Source organism: Apus apus, chromosome 1, assembly GCF_020740795.1.
Source record: "Apus apus isolate bApuApu2 chromosome 1, bApuApu2.pri.cur, whole genome shotgun sequence".
Classification (NCBI taxonomy): domain Eukaryota; kingdom Metazoa; phylum Chordata; class Aves; order Apodiformes; family Apodidae; genus Apus; species Apus apus.
In genome coordinates, this window is record NC_067282.1 from 198,765,827 (window position 1) to 198,788,618 (window position 22,792).

The 22,792-nt window shown below is 42.9% G+C and overlaps 1 protein-coding gene across 1 annotated transcript in view; it reads left to right on the forward strand.

Annotated features, from left to right (window-relative positions):
• The first annotated feature begins 2,817 nt into the window (after positions 1–2,817).
• FRMD4A (FERM domain containing 4A) overlaps positions 2,818–22,792 on the forward strand; it is a 383,479-nt gene continuing 363,504 nt past the window's right edge. The window contains exon 1 of the mRNA XM_051608133.1: positions 2,818–2,916. Within this exon, the coding sequence (XP_051464093.1) occupies positions 2,872–2,916 (45 nt within the window). The 5' untranslated portion in view covers positions 2,818–2,871. The remainder of the gene's footprint in view (positions 2,917–22,792) is intronic.

Consider the following 22,792-nt stretch of genomic DNA (forward strand, 5'->3'; position numbering starts at 1 on the left):
TGCACTTCCAGATTCTTCATTTCAGATGGGTCCGAAAATATAGGGATAGGGTGATGCCTCAAAATCACCTGGGAAAGGAGAAACCTTGCTTGTCAGACTTGAGGTACTGAATGTGTTGTTTCTTCAGCCACCTCCTTACAGTGCTTCAGATTAGTTAATGTAGGGATGAATGTAATAGCTTTGGGATATTTGTCATGATACTGTTAAAAAAAAGGCTTAGTTACCTATTTTATCATTTGATGCCTTGAGATGTTTTTTAGACCTTCATCTTTTATTCTGCATATTTTGCCCTTTCAAGGGACATTTAAGTAGCCTGCTAGTCTACTCCTTATCACAATTAGTAACTTGTTCTTCAGGGATGAAGACAAATGTCTTTTGAGGGAAGGGAGCAGATCACACCGTATGGTAGCTCATAAACATCAGATGACAGTGAGGCCAAGAATAACCCACTGAAGATGGCCAAGATAGGCCTTATGGTTGGAAAGCACCACGAAACTCTGCCTCAGCTCTCTGGTCTGATTAAAGCAAGTCACTGAAGCCCAGAGCTCTTTGATGCTTGAGTACCTGATGCATTTGGGAAGCTGGGCCCCTGTTCTCTATCAGAGGAGATGACTTACATCCAAAGGTGGAGATAAGTGCAGCTGCTGGCATTAGTGTTCATTCACGGGAGCTATCTTCACTGCAGTCAAGGAGGTCAGGTCTCAGAAAAGATGCAGTAAATGCCATCCCCAAGTGTGATAACAGGGACTCTCCTTGAATGTTGATGTATGTAAACAAAGGCCAGGGAAGGGTGGGACCCCTGAAAATGTTTTCCTGTGCCCATGAGTGTGTCTACACTTTCTCTTGAGAGGTGTCCCCTCTGTGTGCAAGTGGCTTCCTCCTCTCTTAGTGGAGAAGCTACTAGGGGAAGGAAACCCCTGCCACCACCATGAGACACTCAGGCTTGGTGCTGCAGCTTGGGAGGGATTTCACTGGTCTATGTGTTTATATGAAAAAACCAAATTTCTCCATATTCCACATTCTATACATGCCTTACAAGCAGGGTGGACCCCTGGCTCAAGAACAGCATGCTGGGAGCTGTGTGTCTGCCACAGGTGTCCTGGGCATCCTAGGGCAATGTCTGCAATCTCCCATGTCTCTGTGTCCCCTTTCCTAAAACATGGTGATAGCTGAGCAATGAGAGGTTGGGCAAATAAATACTCCAGTGTGGTACATGTCACAGCTGACCTGCCAGATGCAGCTTGCAAGCACAAGGGCTGGGTGACTTCTGTCTGCCTTCAAGGGGACAGCAATTTGATTCTCTTTTCTGTCCTGGTGCCAATTTCTAGACAAGTTGCAGGAGTGACATGTGTCAGAGAATTCAACTCTGGTTGAATTTGTCTTAAACTTTTAATTGGGTTCCAAAATCATGGGGGTGGGGGACGAATGTGCAGGTGGGAGCTGCAGGATGAACAGGCATTGTCGTTACACAAAGCTTATAATTCTAGGAAATTAAGCCAAAATTCTGCTTGTTCAGAAGGGAGATGGAAGAGTTGAACCACTGAAGCCCAGGAGGCTTTTTGAGCCCTGCAAAATAGAGGTCCTACAGGTGTGGCAGGGCACAGCTAGTGAGAACACTGGCCTTCCTACCAGGATTGTCTGTTTAATTGTAAAACCTTCCAGAAAGCCACCGTCCATTTACAGCTAAGGTTTAAACAAGGGGCTTATTTTCAAGGCTAATTTGTCTTTGTGTCTTAACCAGCCAGATTTTCACAATTAGCTGGTCCTGGTCCCTGGAGTGGTGGGAGCTCGGCAGAGGGTTGCAGGACAGGGGGTTGGTTGCAGCATGGGGGGTTGCAGCACGGGGGGCTGCAGCATGGGGGGTTGCAACACAGGGGGCTGCAGCACAGGGGGTTGTAACACAGGGGGTTGCAGCACACTGCCTGACAAAGGGAGGGTGGGGGGGGGCTGCCTGGCTGCTGCTTCCATGCGATACCGGCAGCCTGATCAGAGCGCGAACACAACAGACCCTGTAATTACATGTTTCTGGGAAGTGTGTTAGCTCCACGGGGAGCTGAGTCCATTTGGAGAGGAGGAGAAGGGGGAGGAGGAGGGGGAAGAGACGTATTTTGGGGGGGGGTTAAGGTGCAAAGGGTCAGTACATAACCCACCTCTCGCTTCAATATGATAAAGGTAATTGTTGCTCTCAAATGAACGCCGGATGCTTCCCGGTGCTGGCTCCTCTCCCTCGTTGCTCATGTCTGTGTGATGCAGGCATCTGCTCCCAAACCCAGGAGGGGCAGGGCTCTGCAAGAAGAGAGAAGAGATTTGACCCTGTCAGCAGCGGTACGTTGGGATATTTGACATTGTTTCTGCACTAGGGAAGAAGGTGCAGAGTCAGGGGCATGGCAGCTTTATGCAACCTCGGCATTTCTTGAGGTGGAGGAAGGAGACTAGTGATTAAAAGCAATTAATTGTAGTCTGCGTGCTGGGGCAGGGGGAGGATGGCTTGGACCGAACCTGTCATGTAGGTGTTTGCTATGTGTCCTGTGTTGCTGCTGCTCGCTGTGGTGGCGTGTGCCTGAGCTTTAAATATCCTGCAGTTCCCGATATCTTGTTTCTCCAGCAGGCTCTCAGTTTCATTTTCCTCCTCTCTCTAGTGTAAAATTTGGCCTAGCTTAAGCTTCTTTCCCTGGCTGAGAAGGTTATTTCCTTCCCTCCTCTCCTCCCCACCCCCTCATCCATCCTCTCCTCCTCTTGCAAATGCTCTCCGACCCTGATTTGGGGTTTGTCTCCCTGCAGTTAGCTGTGGGCACTGTGGATGCTTTGCTGTGCCGAAGGGCCGAGGGCTGACCGAGTCGTGGGGAGGATTTGTACCTGGGAAAAGAAGCCATGGCTGTGCAGCGTGCTCCTGAATCTGCCCTGAGCTTGCTGATGGTAAGTGCTTGCAGAAATCCATTTAGGAAGGGGGTGGGGGGGGGGAATGTGGGTGAAGGGAGCTGCATCGCAGGGATTCGGGGCACCAAATCCACGGGAAGATTTTGTGTGAGCCATGGCTTGGCTTTTACAGGTCCCAGGGAACTTTGCAAAGGACTCATCTGGTGCTGCCACAGAGGTGGTCCTCCTGTGATGGGTTTTAATGCATCTGGACCAACGTTCAAAGCAGGATTTGGAAGTCACCTTTCCGGCAGAGCTGACGCTTGCATTCAGGGTTTATCCTCAGCTGTAGTTTTTCGTTTTGTTCATTATATCAGTGTCTTGAATTCTCACGTTCTTCTGCTTTCTCCTGCTTTTGCCCTTGGTGATTGTGAGACAACTTAAATGACAAGAGGGAGAGCTTGATTTCTCTGTTGCTTTAGGAGTACGTTGTTAACTGTGACCGGGTAGTCAGGTGTGGTAACATTTGGGGAATGGTCCTCTAATGCAACTAGCTGCAGAGTGTGTCAGACCTGCTACTGACTGCAACCCACGGAGTAATGACTAGTGTTTTCCTGAGCTATTAGCTAGAACATGTTGAGCCACTGACCTACTTCTCAAAGTTGTGCATATTTATAATATTTCAAAGAAGATTATTTAGCAAAACATGTAACTGAGTCCAGAAACATGCCACTGTTCTGTTGCAATTAGAATAAACCCTTTTGGTGGGGTATTAGAGAGTTGCTTAGCTTTCCTGATTTTATTTCCTCCCCCCTCCCCATCATGTTGCCATTTTCTCTACAGCAGCTTCAGAGATGGTTTTAGTGTTAGATCTCTGCTGGATGTTTTTCCTGCGGAAATGTCACTGTAATGTTTCCACTGGTGAGTTGTTACAAGCAAAGGGCATGTGTGCACGCACGTGAGTGCACAGATATATGGGTATTATATCTATTTCTACAATTATTATTACTGATCTAATTGCTGATGGTGTTAGGAAATGGTCCCTAGCACTGAGACAGAATGATTTTAGTAAAGGGAATGCTGCAGGATAATTGCACTGTAGTGCCTAAGGTTGCTAACAAAGGTCAAGTTGAGAACAGAAATTTGATGTCCATTACTCAAATTGCTAAACGTGCTATTAAATCTCTGCATGGCTTGTTTTATATTTGCCAGTGACTGGCTTGCTGTGTAAGCTCATTTTATTTCCTCTTGCTTACTTTTGGCCTTCCTGGCTTTTTAAATGGCCTCTCTCTATTTCTCTTTCAAAGATAAATGGATGGGTGCCTGTCACCCTGTGTCATTGTTTGGGCTGCATATGCTTTTCGTTTCACTACTTTCTTAGTTCTCACAGTAAACTTCTCCTTCCCCTGTCTCTGAACTCCTCGAACAGACCTTGTAAAACTCTGGTATGGTGCCAAGCTGGCCACAAATTTTCCCTCTTAATACATGGCTTTCTGCAGTTATATTGCCTTGTCCCAGTTGTCATTTTGAGGTGGGTCAAGAATTTCTTTAGCTCTGACCTGTAAACTGGACCCCTTGGGTCTCCTCACCTTGGGCACAGCCCTGGGCAGGGCTGTTGTGGTCTCCCAGCTCCAGGTGGATAGGCTGGGTTGGGTTGGGGGTGCAGAGCTAAAGGGGTTCCTGACTTTGAATCTATGGATGGTTGGGGTGGTGATGATGTTGGGTTGTGAGAGGACTCGCATGACTCTCCAGGCTCTGCTCCAGGATTGTCTGGTACTAGAGGCTGATTATGGGTGTGGAAAAGGTGATTTGGTATGTAAAACATACCACTTTGCAAACAGCATTGTTTTCCTTGGCATTTTCTTGGGTTGTGAATCAGTTTAGTTACCTATAGAAACCTTGTTCTTTTCCCTCTGCTCTGCTTTGGCTTTGATTGCATGCTTGAGCAGGCTCCCCTGGAATCAATAATAAATTCTTGCATAATTCATCCCACAATGAGCAACTGTAATGGCATCTCTTCTAAAGCTGCCATCCTCCAGAGATTAAGGGATTAGATGTCTTTGGGAAGTCTGCAGAAGTAGCTTCTAATACTTTGATGGGCTTTCTCCATTGAGTGAATTTTCTTTTAGCAATGAGGAGTATTTCAGTACTGCATTTCCTCTGCAATAGGATGCAGAATGTGCATCCAACCATTCACTTTTTAAGAGACCTAATCAGCAGCAGCATTTGGCAGTGCTGCATCAAAACCAGTCTGAAAATATCTCCTTCTCCATGGGGTACCTCAAAGCACTTTGTGTTGCAAGTAAAGAAACCAAGGTACAGGAGCACTAGTGGCCTTGATACAGAAAGTTAAATCACCCAAATTAGGAGTTTGGTCAACTAAGAAACGTGCATTTTCAGCAGATGGGATTTTGTTCCTGTAGAAGAGCCATCTGTAGGACATGGGTACCTAGCATTAGCATGACCCAGCAGAGAGGGCTGCACAAGGAGCCACGTGGCATTTCTGGGTACCAGCCATGATGACAGTTCATGATGACTTACCTGTGCCTGGTAAATGCCACCCAGGACATGGAGCTGTGACATGGCCTAGAGCACCTCCCAGACAGAAGGTCAGTGGGGAGTTGCACTTTGCTTGTGCAACCATTAACAGACCGGAGAATATTATTAAAACTGCAGCCTTAGGTGGACAGGTCCTACTCCAGTTTAGTGGAATAAATATTGACCATACAAATGATTACACTAAATTGAATCTGCTTTTATTGAATCTTGTTTCCTACCCAGTTAAATGCTCAGATGATTTTTTTTTTCTTGTTTTAATGATATCTTTTACTATTTTTTTTCTCCCAGGCCAGGAAAAATGGTCAATGAAGGATAATTTCAGTCTTAAACATGAACTTTCCTGACATAAATATATTGTTTTCCTAAGGAGACTGCAATCTGAAATTATAACTGCAACTCATCCATCCTGGTAAATTACATGTATGACAGAGGATTCTGGATTGTGCCTGGCTTTGTAGGACTCCTGCCCCTAACTTGCTCCAGACACCACAGCAGATGAGGGATGTTGCCTGGTTCAGCATGGAGGAAATTAGGCTGAACTGTGCCCAAAGTGGCTCTGCCTGTAGCATTATCAAATAATTAAAACTGAGCTTCCTCCATTTCTGTGAACCAAGAGGAGGGAGTATCTAAGCATGAAATAGCAAATACCATGTCTTGTTAAGAATGGTGACACCTGCTATGTCAAGATCATTAATGCTGATGGAAGCAAGTGCAATACTGGTAGGATTTTATGTCTACCTTATCAGTATATTGTAAAATTTTAAAGCTGCAGATATTGATTGTACACATTTTAACAGCATAATAAGTTATGACACCTGGTGTCTCTTGAGACAGCATTACTGTGTCTCATGAAAATAGATCTTAGAGACTTGACCTTCAAATTACTGTAGGTCATAACACTAGCACTAATGAATCTGTGTTAAACGGCAACAGAAGTTCAGATGAGCAAGATATACAGCTCAGTGTATACCAGTTAATCCAAAATGATCTTAAAATGCTAAGGAAGAGAAGCATGGTTTTCTGTTTCCAGAAAAGCTAGCTCCTTTCACCCCCTCCATAAAATTGAAACTTTACTGGACTCATAATCCAGCTTTGCTCTCTCTGGTACACACACACACACACATATATGTACACATAAATATATATATTTCCTTGAAGAAATAACAACGTACAATTTAGAAAGCAAGGACACTTGTAAATTAATTAATTAATGACAACTGCTTGTGTTTAGAGGAACATTTTTCATTTCAGGGAACCATATACATTTTTAATTGTCTGAAATTCATTACTTTTTATCTGAGTTGCATTCAAAGCTGAGGCTGAAATAGAGGTGAATGCAAGATATCTTAGGTGACACTAACCACAGGTGTCTCGGTTACCTCTACACCTCAGGGGGGAAAAGGCTGCCAACAAGCAATGTGGAGCATTACCTGGGGCAGTGGTGTTCATGATGCCCATGATGAGGAGGGAGAAGTTGGCAGGCCAGCCCATCATCAGGGCTGCAGACCTCAGTGTTTCCTTGTTCTACTGAACCGAAGGGATTGCAATGGATGCCTAAGGCAGACACCAGCAACAGGAGGACATGTGAAAACTGCTTGGTTTCTAAGCCTTAGCATAAATAATTGGCACCTGAGTGTCTTTCTTCACTGAAAATCCCAGTGTGCTGCTGTGCTTCCAGTCCTCCTTTTAATGATGGTTCTCCTGAATCATCCTTCCATCCCTCAAGCAAAGCTACACTGTAGTCTGCTAAACAGCATGGATCTCTTCAACCTGATAATTTTGAAATGTAGCACTGAACTCTGTAGGATCTCCTTTAAAACATTCTCATAGACACTATCTGTATCTTTACCAGATGCTGTGAGGGTCACAGCCTGCTTTGTTGGCTGCTGAGGTGCTGGATGTGGCAACTTTCTGGATATTTCACGTTATTTCACATGTTTGACTGATAAGGTTTTATGCCTGAAGCCTGCCCTTGTGAAGGCAAGTTGGGTAACTAACTAAAAAGATATAGAGTTTCTAAGCCCCATTTAGATGTAGGACTGACCCTCCCCACCATAAAACTATGTTCTGTCTCACTCAAACCTCTAGATAGATTGCCGCAGTGCAGCTTGACTTGACAGATCATATTAAAGCCTTTGGGAACAGCAAGGTTACAGTGAAGGGATGAGGTAATTTTCTGCCTCTCTCATCTCAGGCTTAAATCATCTCTATGTTGACAGTATGCAAAAGCCTTGACATTCAAACCTCCTTGCTGCGACCTCATCTACAGACCATGTTGACCTGGAAGGCAAGCTGTGCTTGGCACACTCCTTCCACAGAAACAAAACCCAGTTGTTCCTTGCCATTGGATTGTGTTGGAGTTATTGCAGCTCTCATCTGATGTTGAAGCAGTGTGACTTGTCTGCAGGGGTCTGGGTGTAAGCAGAATGGGTGTTGCTTGGGAATGAATAACGCCTTCCTCCAGGAATCACAGAATCATAGAATGGTTGAGGTTGGAAGGGACCATAAAGATCATCAGGTTTCAACGTCTGTGCTATGAGCAGGGACACCTCCCACTAGACCAGGCTGCACAAGGCTCATCCAAACTGGCCTGCACTGCTGACATCTGGCCCTCTTCAGATTCATGCCCAAAATGATGTCTGTGGAGATGCTTGAACAGAGAGTGGATGTGATTATGCAGCCCTCTTGGTGCTCTTTTTGCAGCTATTTCCACCGTGCAGGTGTGTGGGCTTCATCTGCATCCTTCCCAGAAGGTCTGGGCAGGAGATGATAATGCTCCGTGGCACTGGGAGGTGCCTGGGGAGGAGCTGTGCCAGCAGGGATCTCCCTTCCTCCCCAGCTCCTTCCTTCGTTCAGTCAGGCAGTAATTTGCTAACAGGCTTCGTGAGCAGCAATAAGTTGAGCTGTGCTGGTTGTTCTTCTGGAGGAGGGGATGAGAGAACAAAATCCTTGTGGCTGCATGTTACTGTGGACCAGGAATGCAGCCATTTCTTCTTGATAAGTTCTCCTGTAACACTGAATTGTATCTGAACTTTACTATTTGCCTCTCTAAACTTGCAGTTGGACTTCAAACAGTGATTTAATTCATCTGAACGAGATTAAACACTTCCTGGGATTGCTCTTGGCTTCCCTGTGGTGGATGTCACCTTTTCCCCATCTCAGCTGCAGGACTACAAAATCATTACCCCTTCCACTCTGCTCTAGTGCATGCCATCAATTTTCTTTCCCTTATCCCTCTGCAGGAACACACTGTAGAAGAAGCAGTCCATAATGTTTGCACATTCTCTTATTTATTACTATGCTTTAAATCAGGAGTAAGAAGGATTACTGGTTTATTATTATTTTTTTAATTATTATTATGAATATGGCTTGTGTTTTTAATTCCAGCTGCTCATTTTGGGTGACTGATAAAATTATCTCATCAAAGATGTGGCTGTTGATTGATTTTATATATTTTTTTTATGATGCTATAGAGCATCACTATTTGTAGAAGAGAATTAGTGGGCACTTGAGTAAATGATCATTGTGATTAACTGGAGCCTTTCTACAATTAGGAAGAAAATAACATTAACAGATTGAAAAGATCACTAAATATGACAACTGCTTTTGATAATATATAAAAGAATATTGCCACTGTGATTTTTTAGAAATGAAATGCATTGGAAACCTTGACTGATGTCCCTAAACCAAAATAAAATGTTAAAAATGCTGTAATTGCCACAATTAAAATGCAGGTCTATCAATAGCTACTAATGCATAAGAAGGACTTGTAACATTGGGGAACTGCAATTTTTCAATTCTTTGCCTTCTGGTCATGAATGTCATAGTTCCATAATTACTGCACTTGTACTTCTCAGTGTGGCACCAGTCCAGCCTTCTGGCAGGCTAATGAGCTTAGCACATCAGGGCTCAGAGATGGACAGAAGTCCCACATGGATCCTTCCTCAGTACATCCCATGGAAACGCAGATTTTTGTGATTTGTCACCTATAAATGCTGTGCTCAGTTGGCTGGTCCTGGGGACACTTTTGGATCCTGCCAGGACCAGCAATTGCCACTTGGTTTCATGTGTCTCACTGAAGAGAGAAGGCACCAGCTGGGTGTGGGGTCAGTCAGAGGGCTGGACTGAGTTCTAGGCTCTCCCAGCCAGCATGCTGTCCCTGGTTCTCCATGGCACCATAAATGCTGCTGGGGAATAAGTGTTTCACAGAGTCATAAAGTTGTCAGGGTTGGAAGAGACCTCTGAAGATCATCTAGTCCAATCTCTCTGCTAGAGCAGGATCACCTAGAGTAGATCACACAGGAACATCTCCAGGCAAGTGTTTCCACCCTAGCCATCACTGGCAAACCTTGGGTAAACATCTCTCCTGCTTCCCTCTAGAAAGATGCATCCATTTTGCTTCCACATCCCTTAATTCTGTCTGCTTTTAAACACTGACAAGCACAGAAACTTGCAGAACTGTGTTGAAATCAGTAATTTCACAAACACATTTTAATGGCACTGAGTATCAAGTTAATCTGAACCCATCCTCACCTTCAAGTCATACAGTTTCTTGTTTAAATGAATTCTTGAGTTGGCCTGAAGCTGAAACTCTGAAAGCACATGAAGGGAGGTTCCTGCTTTCCTGTTTGAAGGGCCATTCCCACTGACAACCCCACTAGCACACACTTGCCCAACAGCAATGGCTGTAGCCAAGTGGCATTTCCAAAATTTTGCTGGAATGCAGCAAAGCACCAGATCTTCCTCAAGAAGCTTCCGAGACAGAAAGAGACCTACAGAAAAGTCTGTCTGTATTTCATGGAAAAAGAGCCATGGTAAATGCCAGAAACTTATGCAGAGAAATAGATCTACACAAAAACACTCATCAGTTTCTTACATCCTTCATGGGATTAAAGATGGCAATCCCCAAATTAAAGCCAGCAGCTCCTAGTGCTAGTTCTAAAGCCTGGCCTTAGCCATTCAGGTTGCCAAAAAACTAGTGATTGCTCTGAAATACCAACAACTGAGAGGAACAATGATACCTGAGTCCATTGGGCTTTTTCAGGGCACATTGCAAAAGCCTGGCTGAAATAATGCAACATAATGAATGGAAATAAGACAGGAGGTCATAAAGCTGGGGGCAAAAATAATCTACTCTGATATTCTTTGTAAATCCATTGGAGGGTTATTGGAGCAGCACACAATATAATAAAGACAGAGTATCCCTACCCCTTTCCATCCTTACCCCAATACACACTGCCCACTTCTTGCCAATGAAGAGCTGCTCCCTGAAGCTCATCCTCTGCTGTCCTCCCTCCTCTTGATCTATTTGCAGCCACCAGAGAGATGAAAATTATTTTTAGGGCAGTTTGGTGAGTGCAGAGGCACAATTCACATGGAGCTTTGCTTCACAATATTTTTCTATCTGTAGGCAGGCTGTGATGATCCTCATACTGCAAGACACTCAGCTTTGACTCCCCATAATTTGTCTGGAGTTAATAGAGGAGTGTTGTAAAACATATGCTTGACTTAATACAGGTTCAAGGTTTTTTTAGTCTAATATATTAAAGTAAAATAGGGAACAGCTTCACAGTAAATAAGATTAAAATGTTTTTTTGTATTTGAATAATATGAGGCTGATTGAGCCATAGTGGTCGAGGCACATTGTATATCTTGGTAATTAATTGCTGGCTGTGATAGTTGAGTGCATGAAACTGTGCCTTGGGCCATTAACCCCAGGTCATTAGTACTCAAGGAAATGTCTAGAGAAGGTCATTATTACTGCTGTAATGTGAGCTATTGTAACAGAAAAAAGTTGGCATGAGATTTTAAAGAGCCCATTTTCCCTGGTCTGGTTGCATTTCAGAGATCTGGGAGCAAAGACTGTTCTCAATTATTCTGCATTTACATTGATTTTCAGGAGAAAACTATTGCCCACTTTCTTTTAAAAAGAGACAAAGTAATTAAAGTGTTTTCAAGGATGACCATGTTGGATCTGGCTTTGAGCAACCTGGTCTAGTGGAAGGTGTCCCTCCGTGTCCATGGCAGGGGGGTTGGAATAAGATGATCTTTGTGGTCCCTTCCAACCCAAAGCATTCTATAGTTCTGTGATCTGCTAGCTTTATATGACCAAAACTGTTGGCCTTTCCAAAGGATTAGCACAGATTGTCTTCTTACTAGTAATCCCAGGGGGCTGGACAACTACTGTACAAAAACAGCCAGCGACTGTACAAACAAGCCAACTGATCCCTTGTGTTGGCTTCTTTAACAGCAAGACATTGACACTGGGAAGGTGGCTGTGCAGCAGGTGGGACTATTGTTGCTACATGTTGGACCAGTGGTGTTTGTGTCCTGATATCTCAGGCTTGGATTGAGTTTCCAAGATTTTGGTGATGAACCAAAATCAGCCTTCTCATAAAAACCAACCTCTTGTCTAGTTATCCTGCTGCCTCCAGAGAGGCTTCTAACTTTCAGCTCAAGCTGGAGCTACAGGGAAATTTGCTTTTTTGCTGTCCCTCAAACTTCTCTGTAGGTTGGATTCCCTGTAGGAGGAGGGAGATATTTCTACTGAATATTAAATTTAAAAATGACACTTAGAATCATAGAATGGTTAAGGTTGGAAGGGATCTTAAAGATCACCAGGTTCCAGCCCCCTGGCTATGAGCTGGGACACCTCACACTAGATCAGGCTGCACAAAACCTTATCCATCCTGGCCTTAAAAACCTCCAGGGATGGAGCATCAACAACCTCCCTGGGCAACCCATTCCAGTTCCTCACCACCCTCATAGTGAAGAATTACTTCCTGATGTCTAACCTAAGTCTTCTCTCTTTCCATTTAAAACCATTATCCCTTGTCCTATCACTGCCCTCTCTGATGAAAAGCCCCTCCCCAGCTTTCCTGCAGCCCCTTCAAGTACTGGAAGGTGCTATAAGATCTCCTTGGAGCCTTTTCTTCTCCAGATTGAACAGCCCCAGCTCTCTCAGCCTGTCTCCATAGCAGAGATGCTCCAGCCCTCTGATCATCTTTGTGGGCCCATCTCTGGACCCTTTCCAATAGCTCCACACCTTTCCTGTGATGAGGGCTCAGAGCTTCTTCTGAGAAGAAGAAGCTTCTTCTGAGAAGGAGAAGCTTCTTCTGAGAAGCTTATTCCAGAGCTTCTACTTCTGAGAGGGATGAATATTATTTCTTCCCCTGACAGACCAGTGCAGTTCAGAATTTTTCATTTTCTATTTAAAGACAAAGAAAGTGCTAACAAAACAAAAAGAATAATAAAAACCTTTTTTTTTGTTTTAATTACCTTCTTTCAACAATATATTAATAATAATAGCACTTATTTACTATACTAAATACAGGTTTATGTTGAATTCTGTTTTCTCTACTTGTGTATTTAAAAGAGAGTGACTATTTCCTGAGGGCAAAAGTCCTTGAATCCGTATTCTGAGACTGCTGGCTTCAAAGAGATTGTGAGGAAGTGCTTTAGCTCTAAATAGACAAAATTACAGAGAGCAGAAGGTGCAGTGGTGACACAAGAAAAATGTCGGGGAAGCTTTGTAACTTGCTAAAGCTCCTACCAGTGTTTTTTCCCTCCATTCTGAAATTTTGGTTTGGAGTCAAGAGTTAAATTATTCCGCATGAAGAGACTTGAATTGCCTTCTCGATCGATGTAGAAGCTTGTTTTGTCACCTGCACTTACTGCAGGATGTAAGCAAAGGCTTATTTGGAGTCTACTGATGAATTGCTCCTCTTGAATTCTCTTCCTTCTCTGTAGCTAATACCAGATGCAGTCTCTGCTGTCTATGGCTTTGGAAGAAAAAACCCAAAACTAAACATGTTGCTCCCGTTGGTTCCCACACAACTGTTGTTGTATTGTGGGAATATTTTGACCCAGACTTTCATCAACATTTTACTACTGGACTTCCTTGGTCATTTTAGGGAGTTACGAATTTTTGGGTGCATCATTTAAATTTGAAGAGCTAAATAAAGAATCATCCATGTGAAATTTTCCTGAGAGCTTTGATTCTTAGCTGTGAAGTCCAGAGGTGCCTGGTGTCTTGGACATGGAACCTGTTTTGAATGTTCCTGTTTTATTTGTTTCTGTTTAGTGGCTTACCTGAGATACAGAATCACAGAATGGTTTGGATTGGGAGGGAGCTTAAAGATCATTCAATCCCAACCCCCCTGCCATGAGCAGGAACATATCATTTTCCAATGTGGGTTTCAGTCATTCACTTTCTACATTTCTCCCAAAAATGCATCTGTGCTCAGATTGCAAATAAAATGTGTCTGTTGTAGCTAACCCCAAATACATTTGAGGAGGAGAGGAGGAAATGAGTGCTACCCACTTGCATGATGAAATGTAAACTGATATCAGAGAGTTACAGGACATTTTAAGACTCTATGATCACACAGACAAATGAAAACCCAGAAGTTTTGTACATAATGGGAGTAAGGAGCAAATCCTATTTGAAAAATGCATTATTATCCATGTATAATGAAGCAGGGGTGGCTTAATTGCCAAAGCTTTTGCAAACAGAGTAATATATAGTCATCTCTGAATAAGAAAGCAATTTTAATTTTTAATGATCTTCAATTAAGTAAGAGTTCATAACACTGCTGGTATTTGTGTTCAAATGCAAGTGCCTCTGGGTAGCCAGTGCAGCTCTTTCATACATAGGCTGGTGACTATTGATTTCTCCATGATCAGTAGCTGTAGTGGAGTCTAAGTTCCATAAAACTTTCCCTACTGCAGAAAACCATTCCTGTCTCAGGGAGAAGGACTTCATCTCTCTTCTCTAAGGATCAAGCTGGGAGAAGAGTGTAAAACCATATTATTCTACTTATCTCTGTGACATTTCCAATTTCTACAGATGCAATCAGAAGAATTTGGCTCATAGGTCTTCAAACTCTCTGACAATTTCACACTCAGACCTGAGTGGTGTGACCTATACAGTCACTCTATTGCTTTTCATCAATAAAAGTTTTCACCTACATCAAGATAACGTGGTTGTTGCATAGGAGCTGTGAATCTGAGAGATTATGATTGGTTTTCAGATGGAATATTTATTTCCAAACCAAAATGAATTCTTAGCTGAGTCTTTGTACACATACTTTGCCTTGATATTTTTAGGTGCAAAAGACACCATTTCAGTGAGGCTGGAGTGGGGAAAAAATGTCCATAATGTTTCAGATGTACAATTAAAGTGCCATCTGCCTCTGTGATGCAGCAGATGTATAATTGATATTCACTGCTGATTTGCATGGAATGCTGTAATTGTTTATACAGTGTGATCCCAAATACTCAAGTGAGAACTTTCATCCTCATGTGTTCCCTACCAGAAGTATCACTACCATCCTTAATACTCAGAAGGTGTATTCATTAAAAGATAATTTACAGTTGGACAAGCCAAAATCTTACAGAAATCCAGTGAGTAAGAAAGGAGTAAATTTTTGAAGGGAATGGCTTATTTCTGTAGAATCATGGTTTAATATAGGAAAGCTTGTTGGGAAAACTTAAAATGCTGATCCTAAATCTGATTACCTTTGTGCACTGATTTAAATGTAGGAAGTAGCTAGGATTAAAGGAGAAGAGTTTGATTTATCCTTTCTTTTTTGCAGAGATGGGAATTTATTTCAGAGGAAATACAAATGTAGAGTAAACCCAAAAGGTCAACTGTAACATCAAAGGAACCATTTTCTCTACAGCAAAGAATATTTAAATAAAATAACAGAGGTAGAAACCACAGCAGTGAATTCTGAACAGATGGGAAAACAGAGATGTGCTACTTTTTTTTTTTTTTTATCACTGTCATTACTTTTAGGAAATGCAATGACTAAAATCTTGATCAATCAGCAGGTGTTAATTTTACCCTATGACTGGCTTCCAAGATTCTCCTCTGAGAATACTCGAGGCCTGAATCTGCTCATGCTGAAGTAAAAATGAATGTGACCAGTAATGTCAATGGCAGCAGGTTAGTGGCTCTATTTTCTATTGCTGCCCTTCTTTTTGACAGCAGTGGCTTTTTAGCACATTAGTTAAACTCGTTCTGAAGCGGCAATGATTGCCCAGGGCTTTACACTCAGCTTCAAAGGAAAGAAAACTTGGTGATATAGAATCTGAGTCTGACTTCGTTGTAAGTGACATTTTGAGTAATCATTCCTTAAGCCAGTGCCTGGCTCACAGGAAGAGTCATTTCTCTGGGAGTTCACAGAAACCCAGGTCCATTTTGCTGCAACATTTTGCAAGCCAGTGCCTGTATGTGGCACCCAGCATAATCTAAAAGGATCGCCTGTGATCCCTAGACTGACCACTTGCTCTCATGTTTTAGAGTATCTAAGGGTGATAGTCCAGTCATATGTAAAGGACATGGTGGCTGATGATTACAGTGTGTGGCTCAGGTGGCAGCATGAGCAAAGGACCCAGCAAGGGGCTGAGGATGCTGTGGAAAGAAAGAACAGGAGAGGCAGAGGAGTGTTCAGGGAGGGGAGGTGGGCTCAAATCCAAGGAAATGGGGTGCAGTGCACTGCAGATGTCACTGTCTGGCTCAGGCTTGACAACAACGCTCTCCATTCCCTCCCCCTCTCACCCAGGTAGGGAAGGAGAGAGAGAAAAAGAGAGAGATTTGGCAGGATTGAAAACTAAACTACACAGCTTTAATTAAACACTAATGATATAAGAAAATATATACAATTATATACAAATGTGTTCAGATATGTGCAAAAGCCTCTAACCTCCCCCCAGCAACTCCCACAGCACCTTCTGAGCTGTGAACAGTCCCAAAAAATCCCAGAGCTGCTGCTGGAGAGAGCACAGAGTGATGAGGGTCAGGAGAGCTTGAGCCTGAGGGTCGAGGGTGCTGGATGGACAGAGTCCATGCGCTGGGCATGGATGGAAGAGAAGGGAAGAAACAGGAAGGAAGTTGTCTTCTGTGATCTCTGACCTTCCTCTGAGCTTACGTAGATATATGGAATGGAATATCTCTGGCCAGTTTTGCTGTCTGTCTAACTCAGCCTCCTACAGGGGGGTCATAGATCTCCCCATAGTGTCTGAGCTGGCAGAGTAAAGGCGTGACCTTGGAGACCCAGCAGTTAGAAAAACATTCCAGCTGTTATCAGTCTTAATTGGGACACTCTGGTGCTAGTTAAAAGAAAGCTTGCTGAAGGAAAAATAAATCAGTAAATGGAAAATTGGCTTCACTCTGACTCAAACCAGGACAGCAGATCAGTCTAGTGATGTTCTGAGACAACGTGGGAGAAACCATAATCTGACTGTTTTAATGCTGTTAAACATTTGAAGTAGGGAGAGGAGCTGTTTTTCTTCATGAGACATTTAGTCACAGCCATGCTGGATGCTCTGTGATAAATATGAACAGAAATCCAGCCACAGCACAATGTATGGTTAATTTACCCGTGTAACTTCTTGCTGAGGTCTAGTTTGGCTCTTTAACATAGAGAAATTACAATACCTGAAGGAAAAAAAATCACTGTGTTGCTTGTGTATTCTTATGGCTTTTATTATATTTTATTTTATTTTTCTTATTTTCAGTATCTCTCTCTGATTCATGTAACAAGCAGAGAGGAAGATTGCAGTCTAACAGCACAGGTAATACAGTGCTCAGGCTGAACACCAAACTAAAAGAAATTATTGGACAGAGAAAGATAAAGAGGACTAGACTGTCATTAAAGAGTGCTGGAAACTTGCACAGATATGGAGGCAGCATGAAGCTGGGATCCCAGATCTTACCAGGAGCAGGTTGAGCACCTCTGTGATGTGCATTTGCTAACTCAGCACCATCATTGTCTTGCTGCAACCCCCTTGGCTGAAACATGGCTTATTCTCTTAATTGCACTGTGCAACAGATGAATGCATCAGCCAGTGAGAAATTGATCTTGAACATTTGTCACTGACTGGCTGAAGGGTTCAGTTCCTGTTAACACAAAGTATCAGCAAAATGAGTTTTGTATCATTGTTTAGTTCACGTGCTTAAAAATGAAGTTCCAGTGGCAAATTTAAACTTTTAAACTTATGTAAATGTAATCTTAATTGGATATTTATCAGCTTTGAAATTCCTAAAATTACTTTTTAATCTGGAACTGCTTTTCTTCTGCTTTCCTTCCAGTAGCATTTCTTTCCAGGTGGACTAAGAGACTCTAGCAGCAGAGGTGAGAGGCTGAGGTACCCGTTTGGGAGTGGGGATGCAGGGCCAGTGGGGTGGCAGAATGTTTATGTTTATATAGAACCAATGCTAAGAAATGTGGAGAACTCATCTAGGGAGCAGGGACATGGACCACAGGGCTCTTGTCACCCAGTGGAGTGCTTCTCAAACCAGGAGACTCAGGGACAAGTTCAGCAGAAAGGTTTTCCTTCAGGATCCTTCGTTTCATTGTGGTCCTGGCAGGAGAGGGGGATGTGTTCTGGTACACATATATGGACACTTCCTGAGATCTGGACGGATGTCCTTGTGGGAAGAAACAGGTTTTCTCTCACACATCTCTTCCACTGCAGCTGTATTAGAATCAACTCTGGCTCTGCCAGTCTAAATATGAAGGCAGCTTCCCCTCAGAGAAGTGTTCAGGACATCACATGGAGTGTCTTAATTTTATCATGTAGTACATGGCAGCTACAAGCTGCAGCATTTACAAAGGCACCACAGTGAGAGAAACAACAGTGAGGGCTTCCAGAGCATGGCCTCTGGTGAGGGAGTCTGCTGTGAATAGAAGAAATGGCATGATATTGCCAGAATCAAATCATCTGAAGGTGTCCTGCTGGCAAGCAGCATGTATGGGCTGTACCGAGTCCTAAATTGGTGAGTACAAGAGAGGTAGTATTAGATCTTCACATCCCTCCTTGGGTTAAGTTGTCAATATTCTCACCCAAAACCTAATACAATATGTCTCAAGACCACTGGCCACTGCTGAAACAAATCTTATTTTTTCTTCTACACAGTAATATTGTGTTCACCAGTTCTGGAGAAGGTTTGCCATCAGAAGCTTCTCTTGGAACTGTGAAGGACTTTGTGGGAAGCAGAAATTGATGGATCTCTTGTCCTAGGAGGTCTCTGTCTTTCTTAAAAATGACCTCTTCTAGATATGAGGAAAGAAGCCTGGACAGGACAGAAGTTGAGACAACAGCAGCTGAAAATTAAGCTTGCAGGGAATGTGGAATGGCATCCTGTGGGATGATCTTTTCCACCAAAGGGATTAGGCCAGTGTAGGCAGTACCTGCATCCCAGCTGAGAAGAAGTGGGTGGCCATGTGGGTGCTCCCCTTCTGTTCTTTGTACTCTTCTTTGACAGTCTGAGTGAATTGATTTTCCTTTCCTTTACAGCAGAAAAAACTCCTAGGAATCAGGTGAGGAACAGTTACCTCAGCTGCTACAACTCTAATGGTTAAAGTGGTCTTCTCATACCCTATTGCATTACTCGTGCAACCACCTAAAAAGTCTGAAATGTCCTGTTTGAAGGTGTACCTAAGTTTTTAACACAGGATGAGGCATCACTGGCAGTGGTAGATGGAGTGCCTTTCTTTGCCCTTTATAAACAGGAGTCAGCATCCTGCTAGGAATTCACTGCTATCTTCCTTTCCACATCCCAGTAATCAGCTGGGGTCATCTAAAATGTCTTCCCTTGCCCACAGTCCATATGCTACCATGCTGATATTGTGTTTGCACCTAGATTCTTGAGCTTTATTGTAACAGAAACTTTGCAAATGTGGGGGAAAAAAATAATAATTCCTTTTCATTCTTTAGTCCAAATCTTTTGGATCATTGTAAATTGGACATTTGTCTCCCTTGCCTGATAAGGATGACTGCATCCTTTCCAGGATTTCCTCTGGGGAAATTTATAGTAAGATTTAAATATGAAGTGAATGGTCCCCTTTAAAGTTACATATGCTAAAGGAATGTGATTTAGGAATCCTGTGAGCAGCAATGGATGCATGAGAATATCAAACACTTGGTTGAATCAAGACTTTGCTGTGATGCATCTCACACTAAAAGAGCTGCTATAAATTTTGTAGTGTGCTGAACATTTTTATGTACAAGTCTTTGGGCTGTGTTTGATGCTTATAGAAGTCAAGTCTGTTTTGCTTTTGTTGCCGAGTACTGGAGGAACATGTGTATATGTTTGTGTAGCTGAAGAGAATTAAAACTCATCTGGATTGCAGTGTTAACATCAGGAAATGCTGCTGCCTGCAGTAAAAACAGGAGATGATATTAAACTGCAAATAAACAATCCATCTTGTGTGAGGAAGACCAGTGGTTTTTTTTCATAATTTCTAGCAGCCAGGGCAGGTGGCACCTTCAGGATAGAGCAGATTCAGTGGAGAGTAGCAATTTACTTAAAAATTGCCAGTATGAAATATTCATATAAAAATTTGCTTCATGCAGTGAACATTTGAGCAATTAAAAGCCTGTTCACTGTCGCTTTCAGGCCTTGGGCTAAGCTACAGGGATGGCTTGAGGATGGTGATTGTAACCTGCCAGCTGACTGGTACCTATGGGATCAAACTGGGACAGGAAAAGCAGCAAGCCTAGAGGACAAAGTAGCAACTGAGAAATTCCCTGCATCCAGACACTGAGGAGTTTCTACAGTCTTGGTTACACACTGGACTGCACAAGTCCTGTTCCATGATAGCCAGAGACAGTTTCGGGGACCAAAGAGCCACCAATGCCTGAGCAATGACCAGGGAAGGTGACTCTGTGTGTCTGAACTGATCTGAATAGCTCAAATGTGGGCATGGGTTTACAAATACAGCAGCAAATATATTCAGAGCCTATTGCATGAGTGTGACTTGTCACAGCTTCTCAAGTACCTCTTGTGCAGGGCATGTGGCACTCCCATGGAGGGGGACAGGCATGTCTTCAGAACACATTCGATCTCCTTGTCTTGTTTTTAAGCAACATGGGCAATTTAAACTGAAAACCCACAAACCAAAAACAACAACAACAAACAAATCCACAAACAAAAAAAGCCAAAACCCCAAGAAAATATATAAGTTTTGGGATTCAGTGTGGACAGCCCCCAAAAAGCCCAACCACTTTTTGTCCTGCAATGAAATTAAAGGAAAAACAATAGAATTTCAACTTTGCCTGCTTCACCAGCAGTATTCTGCCTGTGCAAATCTCTGCAGCTCTCAGTTATTTTCCAGATTTATTCTCTTTGCCTTAATGTCCCATTAATTGCTTGACCACAGCAGAGTTCCTAGGGCCTCTGCAAGGTGCGGGAGGACCGGAGTGACCTCAGGGGCTCAGCCTGTCTCTTGGCACCTCTCTGACTCGGGGCACAAGCACAAGCTGAAGTTGTACCCTGGGCTGTTGTTTTTTGGATGCTGCCTCATCCCTAACTATGAGACCATTTCTAGGTGAATCAGTGAGGCAGCCGCTCTTGTGGCTAGATCTGGAAAAAGTTTTAAAACCAACTCTCCGATATGACATTAAAAAGTCATGAGGGGAAGCAAGGGGGCTGTGATTTCACCTTTTTATTCATTTCTCTAAGCAGGGTTAAAGAGCTTTGTTTCCTTTGGGTTGCCTGCTTAAATTCTGCTGAATCAGGGCAGAAAATTACTGAAGGCATGTGAAGCATGCAGTAATCATTTGGGGTCAGTGAGCTATAGATTGCAATATTGGGCAGAGTTATTGCCTCTGAGCAGCAGCCATGTCCCCACTCCTGCTGCCAGCAGCCAACGGAGAAGAGAAGCTGCTCTGCCTTTTGCTCACTTGGCCTTTTCCATGTTTCACCCTGAATCACCAGTCCTTCCAACCTGCTGAAGCCTCTCACACGCTGCATTATTGATTACTTTTAATCAAAGGGATCAGAGTTATTTTCCCCAGTTGTTGGGTTTGTTGTGTCACTCCATTGATGATTGCAACTCACTGAGATGATGAAAATGACCATCCTGATCATGAAGTTTAGAGGCATAAAGTAGAGAAAACCTGACTAGTCAAGGCAACTAGTTTTGTTTGACTTGCTGTTTGATGTTTTTGCCTCTTTGGCCCTATCTGTACAAGGTTTTTTACTTTTGCTTCCCCAAGGCAATCTACCAATAGTTCAGTGACAGCTGCCTGTTCTTACTCCTTGGTTTCTAAGCCTCTGGATACTAGACTTGAATTTTGAGGACCTGTTTTCAAGCACTGGCATACATTTCCTCTATGCCCTTGGGTCAAATGCTTCACCTCTTGGTATCTTCTGGTTTTATAAATCAGGTCAATCTGTTTTTTGCAGGACCACTTTGCTCATCTCCAGGTATTTTGGCAGTCCACTAATCCAGTAATGAGAGAGGAGAAGTGAAATGGGTAGCTGGTCTGTGCACAAAGATGAACATTTGGTGAAGAAGGGAGATCCTGCTAGAGTGGATTCAAACTCTGCCTCCACATGAGGGATGACCTGTGTGAGGGAAGAAGGTTCATGCTGCAATAGGCAAGCCCTGGGCTGCTGTTCACAGTGCAAAATGCAATTCCAAAGTCTGAAGAAACATTCATTAGATGGAATTAGGCATCTGCTCCATGACTCAAGCTGTAGCAGGAATGAGAACTTTCAAAGAAAACTTTATGACCAAACTCTGCCAGCCTGCTTATTGGTGACGTACAAATTATAAAAGTTCAAACATTTGCACTCAACACTCGTAGCTGTTTCTTTGATTGCTAATTATGTGGATTCACAAAGAAAAAGCTTCCTACAATAAAGAGGCTATTCTGTGTACCACACCAAAAGCAAATGAAATAATGTAGCATATACCATTTTTTTTGGTCATGTTCAGCCCTGTCCAAATACCTCAGGACTCATAAATTAGGTGAAAATAAAATGCAATTTACCAGCTAATAAGCTAGACTTTAATTTTTAAACAGAATTATACCTTAGAGTAAGAAATAAACACTCACATTTAGTTGTGAACTTCTGTCCTGAATTTTACAATGCAGTCATCATTAATGTTTATCATTTATTCATGTTACAAGATTAGCACAATCATTGTACACCTCCTAAAATGCTTATACTCAGAGCAAGTTGTCTATTTATAAACTTACTATGTGAACTACCTCTGCTACCCATCCTTGCAACTGGACACTGAGGGTGAAAGACAAGATGTCAGGCTCCTAACATAGAAGAGAAACCTCATAACCTGTTATAAGCAAAACCAAAGGGAAATTCTTTCTGCTGAATTGCATTTTCATACAGGCTTTTATCAAACTTCCAGCAGCCATTTTCTGTTTGTTTTTCTGCTGAGTGTGAAGGTGCTGAGTACAGTTTGCAATAAATGCAAAACTAAGGATTTATTCTTGTCATTTGCTTAAATAGGAGCCTAATTCTTTGTGAAAATCTGGTCTTCAGTGCCCCAGCTGGTCTACAACAGTGAATAAAAGTGCCTGCCTGGATCAGAGTCTGGGCTGTGAGCACCGCTTGACA